Below are 20351 nucleotides of genomic sequence, written 5' to 3'. Positions count from 1 at the left end.
GCTGGTCTGAAACTCTCTATGTAGACTAGGCTTGGCTGAACTCACAGAAATCTGCCTGCCTCTGCCTACTAAGGGGGTGGGATTAATTGTGTGTGCATCCTGCCTTTTTTCTTTTCTTTTCTTTCTTTTTTCTTTCTCTTTTTTTGACAGAGGATCTTTGTAGCCCTGCCTGGCCTGGACTTTACAGTTACCTTGCTAGGCTTCTAGCCTGCTTTATTTGTCTATTTTAAACTATATTTCTCAGCTTTTATTTTCAAATATGGCAATATTCATTACCTGACAGATCAAGAACCTTTGGAGTCTCATAAAAATACAAAGAGACTGGCCAAAATGTGTGTGAAGTGCTGAGCTGTGAGGCTTTTAGCTGCCCTGGAATACCACACACGCTGAGGATTTATTTGCTCCCAAAGACATATGTGTTCTCAAACACATGCTCTACTCTCAGAGTCCCAAAGCTGTAGACACATGCTCCATTTCGGGGGTCTGTGTCCCATATCTGACCCGGGAGGTCCTGCTGCAGCTGCTGAGCCTGTGGCCCCAGCTAGCAGTTGGGTGTTTCAGTACTGGCTCCAAAGGAAGGTTTGAGGAATCACGAGGGAGGGACTAAGGCAGGACTGGCAAAGCGAAGGAGGGAAGGGACTGTGTGTGGGAGACCTTCCCATGGCACTCGTCTTTTCCCATCTTAGGCTGACACGTGTGAGCAAGGCCGAGGCCGGGAGGAGCTGGGGCCTAAGTCCAGTTTCCCGTGTCTGTGTTTCGGGCCTTCTGCTGACTAAATTGTACAGCAGCGTAGATGAGGCCCACCAGGGAAAGAGCAGAATGGGAGATGACCTGAGAGGCCATGGGACCTCTCCCCACTTCTCTCTTTCTGAGTCTGGGTCTCCTTGCCTAGCCTGGAACTTGGTATGCAGACCAGGCTGGTCTCACACTCACAGAGCTCCTCCTGTGCTGGGATTAAGGGCGTGTGCCACCATGTCTGTTAGATTCATGTGATATTTCAAAGGTGTTGTTGGCGGAATTGTCTGGCAACTGGAGCTGGGTGTGGCAGAAAGAGGTTGGCGTGCCCGTGACAACTTGCAAGGCCTCCGCTTGGGAGGGGGGAGGAGGCGGTTTGGTAATGTAGCCGAAGTTCCCTCTGGGACCGCCAGAGGGCACCCGAAGGTCAGAGAACAGCTACCAGGAGTCTCCTTCCACCTTCAAGAAGAGGCTTGTTTTTAACAGGCTTGGTATGCCAGGCCAGCTAGCCCCTGAGTTTCTGGGCGATTACCGTGTCTACCTTGCTACTCACAGTAGGATGGCCGGGATTACAGGTGTGCGGCCATTAAATTTGGCGCTGTATATAGGTTCTGGGGATCAGGTTTTCAGGCTTGCATGCCTGGCAAACGACTGGGACTAGAAGTGTGCTCCACCACACTTGTGTTGTCCTGGAGCTTGAACCCAGGGCTTGCTTCATGCACACAAGGCAAGTGCTCCAGCATCTGAGTCGCATGGAAGCCCCTAGACTTACTACCATTATTTGTGTTGTTTTGACACAAGAGCTCACTGTGTGACCCTGGCTGGCCTTGAACTCACAGAGATCCACTTGTCTCCTGGGTGGGATGGGATTACAGTTGTGTGTCACCACAAGCAAATTTATTGATTTTTAAAACTTTACGGGCTGGAGAGATGGCTCAGAGGTTAAGAGCACTAGCTGTTCTTCCAGAGGTCCTGAGTTCAATTCCCAGCAACCGCATGGTGACTCACAACCATCTGTAATGAGATCTGGTGCCCTCTTCTGGCCTGCAGGCATACATGCAGGCAGAACATTGTATACATAATAAATAAATCTTTTTTAAAAACACTTTACTTTTAATTTTATGCATATGGGTGTTTTGCCTGAATGTATGTCTGTGAACCATTTGCAAGCCCTCAGGGCACAGACAAGGCTTTGGATCAGCTGAATCTGGAGTTGCAGACATTGTGAGCCGCCATGTGGTTGCTGGGAATCCAACCTGGATCCTCTAGAAGAGCAGCCAGTTATCTGAACTGCTGAACCATGTCTCCAGATCCAAGGTTTATTTTTCTTATTTTTATTTATGAATATGTGTGCAAGTTTGTAATATGTACAATGCCTTTGGAGGTCCGAAGAGGGCATCAGATCCCCTGTAGCAACGCAAGTGCCAACACAGGTGCTGAAAACCTTAGGTCTTTTTGAAAAGCAAGTGCTTTTTACCTCTGAGCCATCTCTCCAGCCCCAATCGATTATTTGATTGATTGGATTGATTGACTGATTGTGTGTGTGTGTAGAAGTCAGAGGGAGTCCATTCTCACCTTCCACCATGTAGGTCCTAGGGATTGAACTCAGATTGTCAGGTTTATTGGCAAGTGCCTTTACCTGCTATCAATCGAACTAGCCTTTTTGTTGCTATTTTTTGAGATAAGGTTTTGTGTAACCTAAGCTGCCTCAACTTATGCTTCTCTTGTCTCAGTCTCCCCAATGTCAAGATTACAAATGCCCGGCTCCCGGTGGTGGGACTTATTTTCTTAGTCTGTAATGCTTCGTGTGGCCTGGCCCCTGACCTCCCATTAACAGAGTGGCAGAATAAAGGCAGGTGGGGGATAGGGGGTGATGGTGGTGGTGGATGGATGAATTGACCGACTGAGACAGGGAGAATGACATAATTAGTCACTCCCCTCCTTGGATGCCACCCAAGACACTGATTCTAGGCCGTTTTTAGAATATGCATGCCTCCACCCAGGCTCCCAGACCGGATCGGTTCTGCACATCCTGCTTTCTTTACAGGAAGTGCCCAACCTTGACTTCAGGACTCCACACGCAACAGGTCAGGATGATGCTCTCTGCTGACCTCTGGTGGCCGCTGGGAACAAGGCAGCGCATTCTCCGCAGGCTCGGACTGATGCCAATCCTGGCGTCTCCCACACTGGTTCTCACAGCTGCTTGCGATATCCAATGCCTGGACGGCCAAGATGCGCAAAACCCCACTTCGTTTCCATGCTCACATTCCCACTGTGTGCTTATACAATTGACTCTCATCTCAGTACCCCACGCTGGGATTCACTCAAATCTTTTCTGGTTTGGGCTGGTATGTTCTATTCTGGTTACTGATGTATTTAGTGGTTTTATCGAGATGGGGTTTCAAATTGTCCTTAAACTCAGAGTCTTCCTGCCTCAGCTTTTTGATTGTGGGGATTACAGGCATGAGCTTCCATACTTGGCTTAAGATTTTGCTGTTTATTATGGAATATTTTGCCACTTATTTGCTGTGCTAAGGATTGAACTCATAGCCTTCTGCCTTGTGCATGCTAGGCACTTTACCACTTTTAACACCCCCAACCACTCCTTTGACTTTTTATTAGGAGGCACAGTCTGGCTAAGCCTTGAGTTCCTCTGTGCCTAACAGGTCTGGGAAAAGGCAAATTCCTCTGCCTCAGCCTGAGTAGCCAGGATGATTGGTCTGTAACATCAGACTTGGCTACTTTTCTTTTTATTGATTTAAAATTATTGTGTCTTACATTTGAGTACAGGAGCTGATGCAGGACAGAAGAGCAAGAATTGGTAGTTAGTAGTCTGCTGTAGGTGCTGGAAACGGAACTCAGGTCCTCTGCAAGAGCAGTATATTCTCTTAACCACTGACCCACCTCTCCAGTCCTATGACTTTGTGTGTGCTTTCTTCTCCTGATCCTTTCATCATGGAGGCCTTCTTGAGAGCTCCACTGAGTCTGCTGGGTTACAGCTGGAGCTGCTGACATGGAGGCAAGATTGCTGGCTTTTTCCATTAAGAAATGGGTTCTGGAAGGCAGAGGTGCACCCATGGCTGTCTCCCTGGGGCCTGGCACAGAGCACATGCTCAGGGTCTCTGAATTAAATGGGTGGAGACTATCTGAACAACACTATCAGGTATGTTAGAGAAGTTTCTCATGCAGGGGTGGGTGCGCGGCCTGTATACAATCCCAACATTTGGGAACGTGGACGCAGGAGAAATCAACTGAAGGTTACTTTCAGCTCTATACTGAGGTCCAGGCCAACATGGGTTCTACCAAACTAAAAAACAAAAAGGACAACTCATGGGAGTTGCTTGTCTCCTTCCACTGTGAAGGTCCAGGGATCAAATTCAGGTCCTCAAGGCTTGGTTGGCAGTAAGTGCCTTTATCCAACGAGCCACTTCGCCAGCCTGGAATTAGGTGAAGGCATTCTGGATAAGAAAAGAAGAGCCACAGGCATGCCCCCAGTCTGCTGTGACTTCTCAGCACTCAGGAGGCTGAGGCAGGGTTGCATGGAGTACAGGAATCTGGGCTACATATTAAGTCTTGGGGCTAGAGACGGTCTAATGGCCAAGAGTGCATACTACTTATACAGAGGACCAGAATCCTGTTCCTAGCACCAGTGTTAGACAACTTAGTACTCCCCTAGCTCCAGGGGATTCTACACTCTCTTCTGACCTGCACAGGCACTGTGTTCATTCAAAAATGATTGTCTCAAAAAACTAAAAAATAGGGGCTGGAGAGATGAATCAGGTTAAGAAAACTTGCTGCTCTTGCAGAGGACCCAAGTTCAGTTCATAGGGTGGCTCACAACTGCCTGTAACACACATAGGAGGCAGAAGCAAAAGGGTTTATTTCAAGTTAGAGGCTGCCTGGAGGTGCTTCCCCATCCATTGGTGGTGCCATGTCTACTATGATCACAAGGCTAAGAAGAGGCATCCTGAGTTTTTGAGTCCCTGTCATAGGCCAGACAAAGTGTGTGGGGTTTACCAGAATCCAGGCAAACTATGGCATTCTAGAGCACTAGAATGGAGGCAGAGGGATCAAAAATGTTGGTAACAGAACCATTTGTGCTCAATCTGTCAGACCCAGGTGGTAGAAGGAGGTGTCTTCCGACTTCCTCCCCATGATGGACCGTGCACACTCACTCACATGTTTGAAAAAGGTTCATCTGTAGGCTGGACAAGGTGGTCCCACGCCTTTGATCCCAGCACTCCAGAGGCCAGTGTGGTTTATATAATAAAGGTGAGCCGGAATTACAGGGTAAGACTGCATCTCCAGCAGGGTGCTGGTGGAGCGCGACTTTACTCCCAGCACTTGGGAGGCAGAGGCAGGTGGATTTCTGTGGGTTTGAGGCCAGCCTGGTCTACAAAGCAAGTTCCAGAACAGGCTCCAAAGCTCCAAACCTGTCTCACACCCCTCCCCCCCAAAAAAATCAAATTTGGGCAGCAACAGTGCACGCCTTTAATCCCAGCACTCAAGAGGCAGAGACACATGGATCTGAGTTCAAGCCCAACTTGGTCTACAGAGTGAATTCCATGACAGTCAGAACTACACAGAAAAACCCTCTCAAAAAAACAACAAACCCCAAACAAGAAAAACCCCCAAACACCACCCCCTCCATCTCCCCAAACCAAAGGTCCAAAGGTCTCCAATAGCATCTGGGAGGTGGAGTTAACAGGTAAAGTAGATCCAGCGTGGATGATTTTGTGTGTGCACATACACATAACAGACAAGACCTCCCACAGCTAGCCCAAGCTGAGCTTAAACTTGAAATCCTCCTGCCTCAGGACACCCGATTCTAGGATGACACGATGTTATCTTTCAACATTTTCAGGGGTGGGTGGAAATGTTTTTGGTGGTGGTTTCTTTGCCCTTCCTGGTAACACTATCTTGGCAGATGGTAACCCCTCTGCTGGCAGGAGGGTAGCTTTTAGGCTTCTAGCTTAGGATTTCCTCAAAGCTACTGGCCATCTGCAGCCCTCAGAATTCCATCCTATGGTACACTGGAGGGCAGGGCTGCCCCTAATTGGCCCCCAGGCTGTGCTGGAGACTGCAGCCCCTTCATTTCTTTCAGGCCTGTGTTGAATTTTTTTTTACAAGATTGATTTTATTAACTATGGTACATATCACATAAGGCCTTTTCATTTTTTAAACACCATTCCCATTGAGACAAGTACAATACTTCATAGCAAATACATAATTTTAAAAACAAAACCAAACAAAAACCACCTCAGTCAAAGATGCTTTGGCTGCCAGGACGGCTGCCCATGCACTGAACAGGAAGTAGCCTCGGAAAACCCATGACTTGCTTAAAAAAAAAGGCTGGAAATAAAGCAGCCATTCCTAAAGCCAACTAGAGAGGTCCTGGTTCGAGCCACCACGACACAGGAAATCATCGTTACATCCGCTTTACAGACAGGTTCCCACTTTCGCTGCAGAACAGAAGTTTGGGCACACGGCCAGACTAACACACTTCAATATCATTAATGTTTCTGTTTGTTCCCAGGAAACTTAAAATATTTGTTAATCCAACACATATAAAGATCATGTAACATGTGAAAATACAAATACCAGGAAAAGAAGCCACAGCAGCACTATTCCAAATTTTCAAACAAGTTTTATTCCCATACAATCCCGAGACGTTTCCTTTGCTTTAAATGTACACAGGGAACATGATTCTTTAATGTGAACAATAACTTATGTCCTGGCTCCACTACTCGGGTGGCTTCATGGCTGGGGTAAGGGACCATCTAGGGCCTCTCACCTTGGCCTGTGAGGTCCCTGGCTGGTACAGTCCTGGACTGACCTAGCTCATCCCCGACCTTCCCCATGCACATGTGGGTAATGTGGAATGGAGACCCCCCCCCCGACCTGCCACCTGTAGATGACTTTGGGGAATGAGGATTGCAGCTGGCCCACTGTCAAGTTTTGAGGGTCTGGGGGCAGAGCACAAGGTACCCTGTGGGGTCCTTGGGGGAATGCAGGCCTTCCGGGATTCCTCCCATTAGACCAGGGGCGGAGGCACAGAATACAGGAGGGTACACCCCACACCCTCGCCTACAAGCTGTTCCAATAGAGCCACCCCCCGTAGTGGCAGAGACTGGGAAGGTTCTACAAGACTGCTGCTACTCTGCTTGCCTCTCCTGGGAGAATGGAGAGGATGGGGCAGACCAGCACCAGAACTTTCCATGTCCTTTAAAAGGCGAGATAAGAAGGGTGGACAGTGCTGAAGGACTGTGCACCACCCAATGTGCAGCACAAAACCCAGCCTTGGGAACTGTGGTGTTGTTGGGCGGCACCAGGCTGAGGTCACCTCCAGGGCTGCTTTCTGAGTAGGGCAGCAGTTGACCGGCCACCCAAGCCCTGAGTGCTCTCCCTTCTGTAGGTCCCCAGGTTGCCTTGCCATGAGCGGGAAGGTCACTCAGAGTACCTGAAGAAGCAGGAATGACGTGCTCCAGCCTGGTGTCTGCCAAGGTGAGATCTGAGCTGGGTTCTCCTGGCCATGTGCCTGCCCCTCTGACATTACACAGGCACATGCAGCAGCCTCACAGGAGGGTGGCTTGGGTCACAACTCTTCACAGTTGGATGGCTCCACCTCCATTTCTTTGAAGACCCAACACAGAAACTACTGAATGTAAGTCATTTTAATAGTGAGGTGCAAGGGGCATGAAGTCAGGGCAGGGGACTGTCTGTGACCTTAGTGGATGCAACCCACATTATGTTCCTGCTGACCCCAGGCCTACAGCACCCAAAACAGACCCTCAGGAGGGAAAACATTTACATATAACACATTTGTACCTTGGGTTTTGTCTGGTCTTGGAGATTATACTTTGCAGGGGCAGCGTAGTGTTTGCAAGCACCTTATGTTGCCAAGTACTAGAGATAGGAACACTCAGCTTCTCTAGGACAGGACCCTTTGCCAAGGGCCAGTCATCCTCCTACCCTACAGAGGTAAAGGCAGGGTGGAAGTCCACCTGGGGCCCCTGGAAACATACCCACATGCTGTTTCTAAAGTGCAACGGTGAGACCCAGGATAGTGCTGTGTGACCCATGCCCCTCCTATGCCCAGGGTACCTTAGTGTCAGGTTTCATGGCCCAGTGCTAAGATTAAAGTAGGAGGCAGAGGCAGAGGCAGAGGCAGAGGCAGGAGCCAATTAGGGCTGCCACACCAGGAGCAGAGTGTGTGGAGGCTGCTGGGAGGAAGTGGTGAAACTGGGTCAGTATAGGGTGGTGACAAGCCAGGTACAGTCCTCTGTCTGAGAACAGGATCCTCTATGTATAACCAGATGCTCATTTCTGGAAGGTGCCATACCTGCCCATGTCCCAGACACCCTTGCTGGTTACATCTACAGCATGGGATAAAAGGACCCCACTTTAACATCAAACACGCCAACCTGGGTGCTGTGTGTACACACCTGTAGTTTTTCTATATATGTAGTGTTTCTATAGTGTGCTGGTCAGGTAGGGACCTTGCCAATAATTCCTCCAAAGGCTCTGTCTTCTCAGGGGGTGGACCTATGGGGGCCCAGTGGGTTTGCAGCCATTGTCCAGGTGTCCTTACTTTGCTGTCACACACAGACAAAGGGCTTTTTACCCAGTGGCCACCTGGCAGGTGAAGTGGAAACTTGAGGTCTATTTTCTTCCTGTGCTGTCTGTCTCTGTGGAGGGTTCCATCTTTCTTCCAGTGTTCCTTTGCTGCAGGGAATGGAGCAGAAGCCTGGAAAGGAGTTGGGAGGGAAGCCACACACTGGGTCTAGGCACAAAGCTCTCTTCTTGCTGTGCTGTGGGCCATGCCAGTGCCCTGTGTGTACTGTGGGGTAGCAGAGCCAGAGCCCACAGGTTCCCAAGGACCCCTTTGCAGGTGTGTGTAGGTATGGAAAATGCGAGAGGACAAACTGGGAGGTGTCCTCTTTAGAGGGGCCAGCCCTGCTGGGGTATAACCTCTGCCCCTGGCAGAGGCTGGGGTGATGTCCCAATGATGGGGCCCTGACGCTGGTGCAGGCAGACAGGTTGGGCAAGGGGTCCAGGGAGCAGTGAGGGTACTGGGGCCGCTGTCTGGTCAGTTCAGTCCTCAGAGTGATTAGGCCAAAGGCAGGGCCCCACAGCTTGCCACAGCCAGTACCAGGTGAAGATTAGGCTGCAGGGTGCTCGACTGCCCAGCCATGGCAGACACTGGCTAGTGCCACCACTGAAGTCTTAAAAAGGCGCTTGGCTGCGACCTCCAGCCCAGGGGACCTGATTTTGTTCAAGGCCAAATGCCATCCTGTCAAAAAGACGACTGGTTTTCCTGCCTCCTGGATGTGGTGGCTCACAGCGTGTGTTCGGCTTGGAGCTGAGAGGAGAGCAATGGCTGCATTGGGGACTGAGGGGTTGGAGGAGGTGACTGGGGAGGTGACGGCTGACTGGTAGCAGGTGTAGAGGTAAGGAAAGGGACAGTGGGAGCCACAGCTGAGGGGGAGCCAGGTGCAGCTCCAGGAGGCTCACTGATGGGCCGGTTGTAGAAGAAGAAGGGGCACTGCTGGATGAAGAGCTCGATGATGGTTTGGTAGGAGCGTGTGGCTGTGAGAGCGTCCATGCTACTGAAGTCGGGCCTCATCAGGGTGGGCCAGAAGCAGATAGACAGGTTCTCACTGGTCATGAGATTCACCTTGTTGTTGTGGCTGACTCTGCAGGTGACAGCAAAGCCAGGTCAGATGTGCACAGGGCTTCCCTGCCTCCTAACCCTTGGGCTGATCCTGCCACTAGCTCTAAGGAGCCACAGAGTGTGGCTGAGGACACACGGAGGCTCCACATGTCCCTGGAAGGTGCAGTGCATAGACCATCAACCAAAGTGGTGATGTTAGGGATGGGCAGAAAATTAGTGCATAACTACCCCTCTGCTGACAGGTCCACCATGAGCAGACAAACCTGGGCACTGGTTAAGTGCTTTAATCATATGACGATTATTCTACAGCAAGGCACCTCTCCTGATATATGTTCTGCCTCACACCAGTATGGAGACATGGACAAGGAGCAGCTGTGAGAAGCTCTTGGAATTTTTGCTTTTGGGAAGTTTCTAAAGGCACCAGCACCTGCCAGAAAAACTCCCCGCATGGGCTGGAGCCAGAGTTAGAAAGGAAACTAAGGATGCCAAGGGCCCTTGGCTATACCACTGGCCACTGCAGCAGTGAGTGGACCCTGCTGGCCTTCTCCTCTCCCTCGGTTAACTAACTCAAGATGCCTGTTTATTACAGGAGGAAAACTACCCAGCAGCATGATACTTACTTGTTCAGGTGGGAGATGACATATTTGAAGACTTCATGGTTTTCCTTTGGGAATTTCTTCAGCACCTCCTTAAGAGCATGTAACTTCTGTTCTCGGTCGTTGATTTCTGAGAGAGGAAATGAAAGGCTTTCAGGGTTAAGTCTGGTGGGTGTTCTGGAGGTGTAAAGTAGCTATGCAGCAGCTGGTGGTCACTCCAGGTGTACTCTGGCAACCCTCTGGGAGGGCAGCCCAGGGCTTTCTGACAGCTCCATTCCACCCTCATGCCCGGAGTCTGCATCCATGGTTGCACACCTGGACTGGGGTCCAGGCCACTTCTATGTCCCAGGGCCCTGCTGAAGGACAGTACTGTATGCCTGGGCTTCCTGCCCCCCTTCTGCCCCCCAAGATAAACCATCCACAGACTCTACCATAAAGAACACCATTCTTTGCTCATCGGTTGCCCCTGGAGACAGGCACCCCGATGCAGAAAGACCACTTGCTTCCTGGCCAGACGGGAGGGCACTGCCACCCACCCACACTGACAGACCATGGAAGGAGGGGGTCTGTTACAAGACCAGGGCTCTGTCCTTCCCTGCGGACATGAGGAGCTTTGCACATGGCACTGCTGGAGGGGCTGATGCAGACAGTGGGTGATTCTTATGCAGCTCATCAAAGGGACCACATGCCCCTGTTCTTACTGCCGCCTACTGTGCCCACTGAGGGTACTAATGTGCTGTGACAGGAAGCATGTCATCCATGCCATGCCAGGTCAGTCATCTCTACAATCTGCCCTGTTTTGAGGATGGAAAACAAGGAAACAGAAAGTCTGTGAAGCAGGGATTTGAACTGACCAGCTGCAGAACTGAGCTGAATTTGGCTCATTCTGCAGGGAGGCAAAAATGGTCTAGACTCCATTAAGAGTAACACTTGATCAAGCCACATTTTTCTGTACATGCAAAGAGATCTTTATGGCCACCCAAGTGTGGGTTGACAGTGGCTAGCAGAGTAGCTTATGGGTAAAAGCTCTATCTGCTAAGTCTGATGACTTGAGCTAGGGATTACAGGGTAGAAAAACTGACTCCTGTAAGTCGTCTGGTGACCTCCACTTGAGTGAACACGCCACACACATACACAAGCCCCCAAAACAAAACAAAAACAAACTACAATGGCTTTAGTTTTATTGGGCACAGCCTCCTTGGACACCACTAAAACTGCCATATCTTCTTGCTTCAAACTCCTGGTGGTTCAGAGACTCAGCACACCATGCCTTCCAGGTGAAGGTCATGTGGGGCATGACAGTCTGCATCTCTGCCCCCCAGTCCCTGGAACGTTCAAGTGGGAGGATTGTCAGTTTGAAGTTAGCCTAGGCTACAGAATGAGACCCTGTCTCAACAACAACAGCAAAATATAATGATTAAAAATGGGGTAAGAGGGGCTGGTGAGATGGCTCAGTAGTTAAGAGCACTGGCTGCTCCTCCAGTGGACCCGGGGTTCAATTCCCAGCACCCACATGGCAGCTCACAGCTGTCTGTAGCTCCAGTTCAAGAGAATCTGACATCATTATACCAATGCGCATGAAATAAAGTTAAATAAAGTTTTTCTTAAAAAAAAATGGGGTAAGAAAGCCCCATCCCTAACCCAGAAGCTATTTCAATTGATAACTGCTCACAAATGAAATCATGGTTTCTCTATCAGAGTCTCATTGGGTGTACAAATCACTCTTCAGGGCAGATCCCATGACCAGCAGTAGATGGCATTTCTGGAGGTTGTCTCCCAGTGCTTTGTCAGCCCCACCTGTCCACAACAAGTCCTTCCCATCCACATTATGGTTTCTCGTCCCATGTTTTTATGGGATTTCTGTGTGTGTCTCTGTGTTTGTTTCCTGAGTTTTTTTCTTTCGCTTTTTTCTTCTGCTAGTTTGTTTTGTCCTATTCTGATTTGTTTTTAATTTATTATTATTTTTTTAGATGACTGTTTTCTAAAGAAAGAAAGGGCGGGGAAGTAGGAAGATCTAGGAAGAGAAACTATAATTAAAATATTGCACTAAAAATAAAATCTACCTGGGTGGGTGGTAGCGCACACCAGTAATCTCAGCACTTGTGAGACAGAGGCAGGGGGAATCTCTGTGAGTTTGAGTCCAGCGTGGTATACACAATGTGTTAGTGAGTTCTGGGGCAGCCTCAACTACATAATGAGACCCTGTCTCAAAACAAAACAAATTTATTTTCAGTTAACAAAAGGCCTTGGCTTCCTGACTGGGAACCTTTACAGTAGAAGACATGTCAGGCCATAACTGGGTGCGTCACACAGGAGTATGGTGCAAACTGGTTGCAGTTCAGAGCTCAAATCTGACTCAGCCCTGATCTGGGTGCCAATCCTGTCAAGCACCCAGAATCTGTGAACCTGGGCAAGTGACACCTGAGGGCCACTCAGTCTCCTGTCTGTAATAGAGACTGGAGGCAGCGAGAGGTTCGAGGTAAGCTCAGAGGTAGGCACCTGCAGGGAACCTGAGCAACGGAACCTGTCTGCCTGTAAGATGATGGAAGTCACAGGATCTGAGGTGAACCAGTCAGTGCCAGTTTCTAACCCAAGAGTTGCTTCAATGGTTCAGCCTCCGTGGATAATCCATAGCTCCGAGTTTTAAAATCATTTGCTGTGGTGTTTCAGTAAGAAGTCTGTTTAGCACGAGGAAGCCACGGGGAGGGAGGATGAATGACTGACTACATAAGAGCACATGAGAATCATGAGCAAGACTCACTTTCACTGACTAGAGTTAGTGCACCCCTTTCAGATGCAGGCTTGCCAAGGTCCCTACAGTACCCTGTGACACAAAACACAGCTGTGTCTCTTTTCATCAGGCACCTGTGGAGCAGTATCTCAGACAGCAGTCTCATGCAGGAAACAGCCCTGGCCTTCCCACCCGAGGAGCAGAAACAGGTGTGTCCTTTCTTTCTCCTTGGGGAGCCCTTCTGATACTCATTCATGCCCCTCCCTTGGAAAGCTCATCCCCCTCCTGTGAACTCTTAAGTCAGACGCCCAAGAAAGGCCTAGATGGTTCCTGACCTATATTCCCTCTCTCACCTGTTTGATTTTTCTGCTGGTCCCTGCACTCATTAACACTGAGGAGCACCAAGTGTTTGGTGGGAGGACCACAAGGGGATCTTCCTAGCCAAGTTTGGTTCTCGGCCAAACTAAAGCATGGCTGATTCCTCTCTCTTAAGGTGCTGGGGATGGAACCTAGGACCTTACACATGCTAGACAAACAGTGTACCACTAAGACAGATCCCACTCCACCACTGCCCTTTTTTATTTTGCCCATCCTCTTCTCAGTCAGTACCTAGCACGAGCTTCTTCCTGTGGAGGAGGCTAATATCTAACCATACCCAATCAAAAAGAAGCTGGTTTGAGCCACAACTGTCATGACACCATTGCACCAATGGACACACCTTGCCAGGCAGGATGTTTTTTTTTTTTTATAATTCAAGACAGGGTTTCTCTGTAGTTTTTGGTGCCTGTCCTGGAACTAGCTCTTGTAGACCAGGCTGACCTCGAACTCACAGAAATCCGCCTGCCTCTGCCTCCCGAGTGTTGGGATGATAGGCGTGCGCCACCATCGCCCGGTGGCAGGATGGTATTGTAACAGGCAGGGTTGAACACTGGGCGAAACTGTTGATGTCTTTCTCCCACAGTAGCCTGCAAAGCACCTTCTAGCACTATGCAGAATAGCCAGCAGAATTTTCTGCTCAGTTGAGGTTCAACAACAGGATCTTACTGAGTTATGGTGAGCAATCAACCATTATGGTAATATCCTGTGATGTTCTGGATGCCTCCCTGACCAGTAACTCAGGGAGGTATCCCATGCCTGGCAATGAGATTTCATTTAGGATCCTCTGTCTTTTGGGAGACAGAGGATGCTTATATCTGCATGGTGTTATAGGGCCTGGAGGACCATTTCCCAGATGCTCTCTGTGTAATCCTCAGCAGACATCCAGGCAGAAAGTGGGGCTGGATCTCAGCTCTGCTCTCTGCTGTAGACTCCCTGCCGTTCTTGTCCAGTGAAAGGAAGGGAATGGGGCACTCAGGTGAAGTCTACATACACACAATGCAGCTGCTAACATCTGAGTTTTCAGGAACCCATAACCCATTAGGAAGAGGAGAGGAAGTCACGTCTATCAGGGACCTTATAAACACCCTTAGAGTGTACACAAACCAGGCTCTAAAAGGCACAAAGAACTAGCTGTAGTGGCACACACCTGAAATTCCAGCACTAGAGAATCTGGGACAAGAGAATTCAGAGTTTGAGGGTAGCTTAGACTATAGGAGACTTTGTCTAAAAACAACATAAAACAAAGAAACCAAACAAAACACAAACTAGTTGGGCATTAGTGGCACACACCTTTAATCCCATCACTCGGTAGGCAGAGGCAGGTGGATTTCTAAGTTCAAAGTCAGCCTGGACTACAGAGTGAGTGCCAGGACAGCCATGGCTACACAGAGAAACCCTGTCTTGAAAACCAAACCAAATCAATCAAACCAACAAAAACCCAAACTAAAGAAAAACAAAAAGGTATAAGAACTCATTTTGGCCATAAAACCTGGCAAGGACCCTGATTCCCACTGTCCCCACTCTGGCTGCTTACCGCCAGCCGAGTTCCAGGCTGGGAACTGTTGTTTTCCCCTCAGTGCCTAGAGTGGAGGTTGCTGACCGTCTGCATATTTATGCTATTGGAAAAGGAGAAAGCTGGGCAGAGGCTTGAGCAATGTAGGCAGGCCCCAGGTGTGTCCCTGTCTTCCTCCCATGTGGCACACAAGATTAAGGCTAAGGCAAGACTGGGACCACCCTTGGCTTGGTTTAAAAATAGAAAATTCAGACTATTCTGGAGGCATGATCATGCAGTAAGCTGGGCAGTGTTCCTTCTCTACCAGACTGTAGTTGAAACCAATATCCTGTCTGTCACTGCTATGTGTCTCTGTCCACACAGGGCCCATTACACAGGCATATACTTGTAGTGAGGTACATAGCATCTCTGAGAAGTTATGTGGACAGACAAGAGAAAGCAACAACCTAAGATAGAATGGGAATAAAAACCTACAGGATAGTGAGGGTCATTTATCCCCAAACCTTGGCTGCCTCATCTGCCTACTGGAAAAGGTAGATGATAAGGCTGTATTGAGAACAATATCCCTTGGATGACCAAGCACTGGCAGCTACAGGTCCTTGGCCTGAAATCCTGTACCCAAGGTGGGCCTAGTGCTAGGTCTCCTGTTGGTACAAAACCATAGGAAGCCTGCGGGGAGCAGATGGACGAGGACTCTGGTCAGGGAAGGGATTGGTGGTGGAGAAGAGGAGAAGGAAAGAACATACAGCTTGGACATAAGTCTGGTTGGAATGAGGTGTAGGAGAAGAGAGAACACAGAGCCCCCCACTTGCTGCCTTAGAACTCAAACTTCTGCCTAAAGCCATAGTTCATGATTCCCCATTCTTACTACTCCCTGCCTCTCCCCCATCACAGAACTTTTTGCACTTGTAGTTCAGTTTGTTTGGGTCGGTCTACAGAGAACATCAGCTTCCAACCAGTGAAAGCAGGAACTCAAGTTCTAGCTTGCCAGTCCCCAGCCGTGTGATCTGGGCCTCCAGCCAAACTGTGTCACTCTGACAGCCTCGGGCTCCTCTGTACCATGGAGAGACAATCCTCTACCTCATTGGTGACTAAGAGCACACACCAATACCCAGCAAAGCCTGCTGCACACAGCAAGCAGCAATCTGTGATCTCTGTTGGTGCCTGAGTCTCCATGTGACCTTGAATAAGCTGGAAAGACAACTGGCAAAAAGTCACACAGATTCCCTTGGTGGGCACTCCAGTAGTGTTCAATATTGTGAAATTCTGATGCTTACACAACAATCAGACAATGACCTTGTTATCTGTTGTGATGGGATGTGGAACCGCATGCAAGCCTGAATACACAGACATTGGTACTCTGAGGCAGTAAGTGAAAAGAACTGGTCAAGTTGCTGTTGCCATGGAAACCTGTGATACTATAGAGCATGGCAACCTTCTGTCTACTATGTTCCTTGACACAACTTTTTCATTGCCTGGTATCTGACTCAGCTAAGACCACCTCAATCCATTGAGCCTCATGCTCCACTTGCTTCTTCCACTGTGAAGTGCTGTGTCAGTGAGATCCCTTCCTCCCTACTCTCTTCTGTCAGGCTATCAAGAAAGGATAGACAAGAGGTGGCCCAGCTGACTATCAGGGCCCAGAAAGCATACAATGGAGAGGAAGCTATGAGACTCCACCCTTCCAGGCTGCTATACAGCCTCCTTATGAGCTGTGGGAACCTACAGAGTAGGTGGCAGAAGCGTTGGGAGGAAGGGAAGTAGGCCCCCTATCAGCAGCACCCTCTCCTGGCCCTCCACAAACAAAAAGGTGCCATGTCAGCTGTTTCAAGAAACAATGGCATTATGTTGGGTGCCAGTACTCGACAGGCCTCTAGATGGCGCCAGGTCAAGACAAATGTGAGAACTGGGTCTTTGACAGCTGGGTACCAACCAGTGAACCTCCTCTAACTTCCCTTAGAGAGACAGCATGAGTCTGATACGGGTACCAACTCCCAGGTAAATGGGCAAAAAGGAATGGCTGGCGGATGTGGAAACAGGCTGTGAGCAGGAAACCTGAGCCCTGCACCCTCCACAGCTGGGATAGCTTCCTTAGAGGAGCAGGGACTCAGGAATGGGAGCCCTTGACCTATAACCTTACCACAGTCTTGAGAGTACACTGCTTGAGTTGGGTAGTGATGAGCTAGACCAGAATACAGACCCACAAAGGGATACTCCTTTCAACAGTTGTGGAGGAATTGCTGTTTCTCCCTTGGATTTACCTTCTCTTCTCCTCACAAGGGCAAAGGCTTCCTCTGGCTAAATAATATTAAGTGCCCTGTAGTGACAGCTCCAAGAGGCCAGGGCCTTCATGACACATGACAGACCCAGACAATAAGAAAGCATCCTACACAATGGTCATCCTAGAGCACAGGTTCTCAACTATCCTAATGCTGCGACCCTTTAATACAGTTCCTCATGTGATGTCCCAACCATAAAGTTATTTTCTGTGCTACATCATAACTGTAATTTTGCTACTATTAACTGTCATGTAAATATCTAATATGGGAACCCCATGAAAGGGTTGTTTGACCCCCTAAAATGGTTGTGAACCACAAGTAGAGAACCGCTGCCCTAAATACTGCCATTAAAACTAGAGGTTCTAAGTCAGGTATGGTAGCACATGCCATAATGCCAGTCTATGGGAGGTAGAAGCAGCATGATGAGAAGTTTGAGGGCACCCTGGAATATCTAAGACATTACCTCAAACAAACAACAAAAAATCCTGGAATTACTTATGTGCTGCAGAGCCCTGTGATCCTCTGGCTAAGGCCACTGGAGGTAACCTTCACCAGCTTTCCTCCAACCCTCAGTAATTTTCTTCTCTTAAAATTTTTTAGATTTATTAATTTTATTTTGTGTGTTTTGCCTGCATTCATGTTTGTGCAGTACATGTATACCTGGCACTCTTAGAAGTCACAAGAGAGCTGGGCGGTGGTGGCGCACGCCTTTAATCCCAGCACTCGGGAGGCAGAGGCAGGTGGATCTCTGTGAGTTCGAGGCCAGCCTGGTCTACAAGAGCTAGTTCCAGGACAGGCTCCAAAACCACAGAGAAACCCTGTCTCGAAAAACCAAAAAAAGGAGAGAGAGAGAAAGTCACAAGAGAGTGTTAGATTTCAGATATAGATGGTTGTGAGCCATCATATAGGTATTAGAACTGAACCAGGGTCCTCTGGAATAGCAGCCCATGCTCTTAAACACTGAGTCATCTTTCCAGACGTATGGCCTCAGATGATGGATTTGCCTTATATGAGGCAGAAGGAAAGGGTCCAGGATAATCTACTTTAGAACAGAAGTTTCAGCTTTACCCCAAGGAGCAAACTAAGGGCAGACATGGAGAGTCAGCCACAGCAGAGGGACAGGGATGGCATCCAAGTCAGATGACAAATTTGGGGACCTGCAGCTGCCCTGGGGGAACACTCAGAAGTGTTTCTGTCAAAAAGTCTCTCTCCAGCTGCTGTACTCACTGTGTGCTTCCACCAGGTCAATCTGCATGCTGTATGGTACTAGGGGGTCTGGTAGCTCTGAGAAGAAACTCTTCATGGCCCCTGCCACAGTGTTCACAGTGAAATCTTTCTCTGCCAGGTCCAGATTGTGGTCTGAAAGCAAGTCAAGAAGTGAGACCAGATCCATCTAGGTTACCAGAAGCCACCAGAAAGGTCACAGAAAAGCTTCTAGATGTTGCCCAGGGTACAGACTACAGAGGAGCTGGCAGCCTGGGTTTACAGACATGACTGGAGAGGTTTCCTCTAGTTCCCCAGGCTACCTGCTCATCCCACTGGGTTCTTATGAGCTTCAGCTCCCCCCCACCTTACTTCCCTTTCTGCCAGCCATGTGGTCACTGTCTCATTCAGATCCTGATGAAGGGAGGAAGAATTCACCATTTCCATCCCCCTGGTTCTTCCCAGCCCATAACTCCACTGAACTCTCTTCTCATTTTCCCATTTTCTTCTCTTTCTAGCATCACTGTGTGACGATTCTGTAGGACTTGTTACAGATGGCCAGCAAGTGTCCCTTTCTGGACTACCAGCTGTTCAGGTTTTTACAGGTACAGTCATGTACCACAAAACCATGCTGGTCAGCAAAGGTCCTCTAAGAAAATTCCATGTGGCTTATTGTAAGTGTATTATGTGACACTTGCCCAATGAAGAACACACTCCTGATGTTCAAATAGTGGCACATGATTATAAGGCATCACTTCCAAGTGGCTCATGACAGCAGCAGGTGAGTTGGCTGTTCCAGAAGTTGGCCCTCCTGTAACCTCCACTTTTCCCTATCTGGCTGCTGAAAGTTGAGAGTAGAGTATTCACTGTTCCGCTGGCCTAGTAGCATGGCTTGGCATTCAGCGTGGGCACTTCTCCAATTAAGAGCTGAGTCGCTAGCTGAAAGCCTCTCACACTTGACCTCTCACAACTTAGGAGCAGTTTAGTCGCACCAAAGCTGGTGTGACTAAGATGTCTAAGCCCAGTGCCTCAGTTATCTTGAAATGTTGCTTCACTTTCTCCCCTACAGGGCCATTTTGTGGTTGATATAGACATCTCTGGTCTGTCAAAAAGTATTGGATCATTAATTCAAATGCTACCATCCCTGGGTCCAACTCAGGGAGACAAGGCCCTTCCAGAAGTGAGTGAGGGCCAGGGAAACCTCTAATGGTGGCTGTGGATGGCCATGGGAAAGCCTTGGCAGGGACAGTATGCTGACAGACCTGGTATCCCACGGCAGGGGGAGGGAGGCACACGTGGCCTCTGTGTCTGAGGCAGGAGTACCCAGGCACTGTTGGCAATGCAGCCATGGCTCTGCTTTAGACCGGTAATGCACAGCCAGGCTGGGACTCACCTTGATCGAACTGTCTCTGCAGACTTTCCATTTCTGACTTGTTCCCACTGACCCGGTAGATGCCCTCAGTGCTCAGTCCTGTGGAGAAAGAATAAGCAGGTCCCATGAACCAGAGTTGGAGAGCAGGACAGGGGCTGACTGAGGAGGTCACAAGGTTCCCACTACAACAGAGAAACAGAGCTAGCAGCGCTTTCCTGCTGATGCTTCACTTAAAATACCACAGTACTGGGTCCCACCCTCCTTTTACTTTAAAGGCAAGGGCTCATGTAGTTCAGGCTGGCCCTGAACTCCTCATCTTCTTGCTTCCAGTTTCCAAGTGCTAGAACTGTGTTTGCTTCTACATTTGGCTTAGCACTTGCTGGAACCTGATATACAGACCAGGTTAGCCTCAAACTCCAGAGATCCACCTGCCTCTGCTTTCTGAGTGTGTAGTGTATCACAACACCCCGCCAACACTGCCCACATTTTAATGTAGTCGTTTACAGTATTTTACTAAAAAAGAAAACTTGTATGTATGAGAATTTTTTCTGGGTATATGCCTGGTGCCAATGAAGGCCAGAAAAACAGTGCTGGAATATCGAACCCAGGTTCTCCTTTGGAAGAGTAGTCAGTGCTCTTAAGTGCTGAGTCATCTCTCCAGTTCCTTTACTTTTATCTAAAAACAAAAAAACCCAAAAAAACACAACTTAGTTTTGTATATGTGTACATATGTCACATGAGTGCAGTACCTATAGCATACAGAAGAGGCCACTGGATGCCCTGGAGCTGGAATTATAGGTAGTTGTGAACTGCCTAAACTTATGTTCTTTGAAAGAGCAGCCAATGTTCTTAACTGCTAAGCTGTTTCTC

The 20351-nt window shown here is 48.9% G+C and overlaps 1 protein-coding gene across 1 annotated transcript in view; it reads right to left on the bottom strand.

Annotated features, from left to right (window-relative positions):
* Positions 1–6362: 6362 nt before the first annotated feature.
* Positions 6363–20351, bottom strand: part of Arhgap35 (Rho GTPase activating protein 35) — a 114978-nt gene continuing 100989 nt past the window's right edge. The window contains exons 4-7 of the mRNA XM_075990763.1: positions 19503–19580; positions 18134–18265; positions 10030–10135; positions 6363–9431 (exon numbers count right to left, since the gene is read on the bottom strand). Coding sequence (XP_075846878.1) covers positions 9074–9431; positions 10030–10135; positions 18134–18265; positions 19503–19580 — 674 coding nt within the window. The 3' untranslated portion in view covers positions 6363–9073. The remainder of the gene's footprint in view (positions 9432–10029; positions 10136–18133; positions 18266–19502; positions 19581–20351) is intronic.

This window comes from Microtus pennsylvanicus, chromosome 1 (genome assembly GCF_037038515.1).
Source record: "Microtus pennsylvanicus isolate mMicPen1 chromosome 1, mMicPen1.hap1, whole genome shotgun sequence".
NCBI classification, from domain to species: Eukaryota; Metazoa; Chordata; class Mammalia; order Rodentia; family Cricetidae; genus Microtus; species Microtus pennsylvanicus.
The sequence above is the reverse complement of the archived record's forward strand: the minus strand, read 5'-3'. Positions and strand labels throughout refer to the sequence as shown.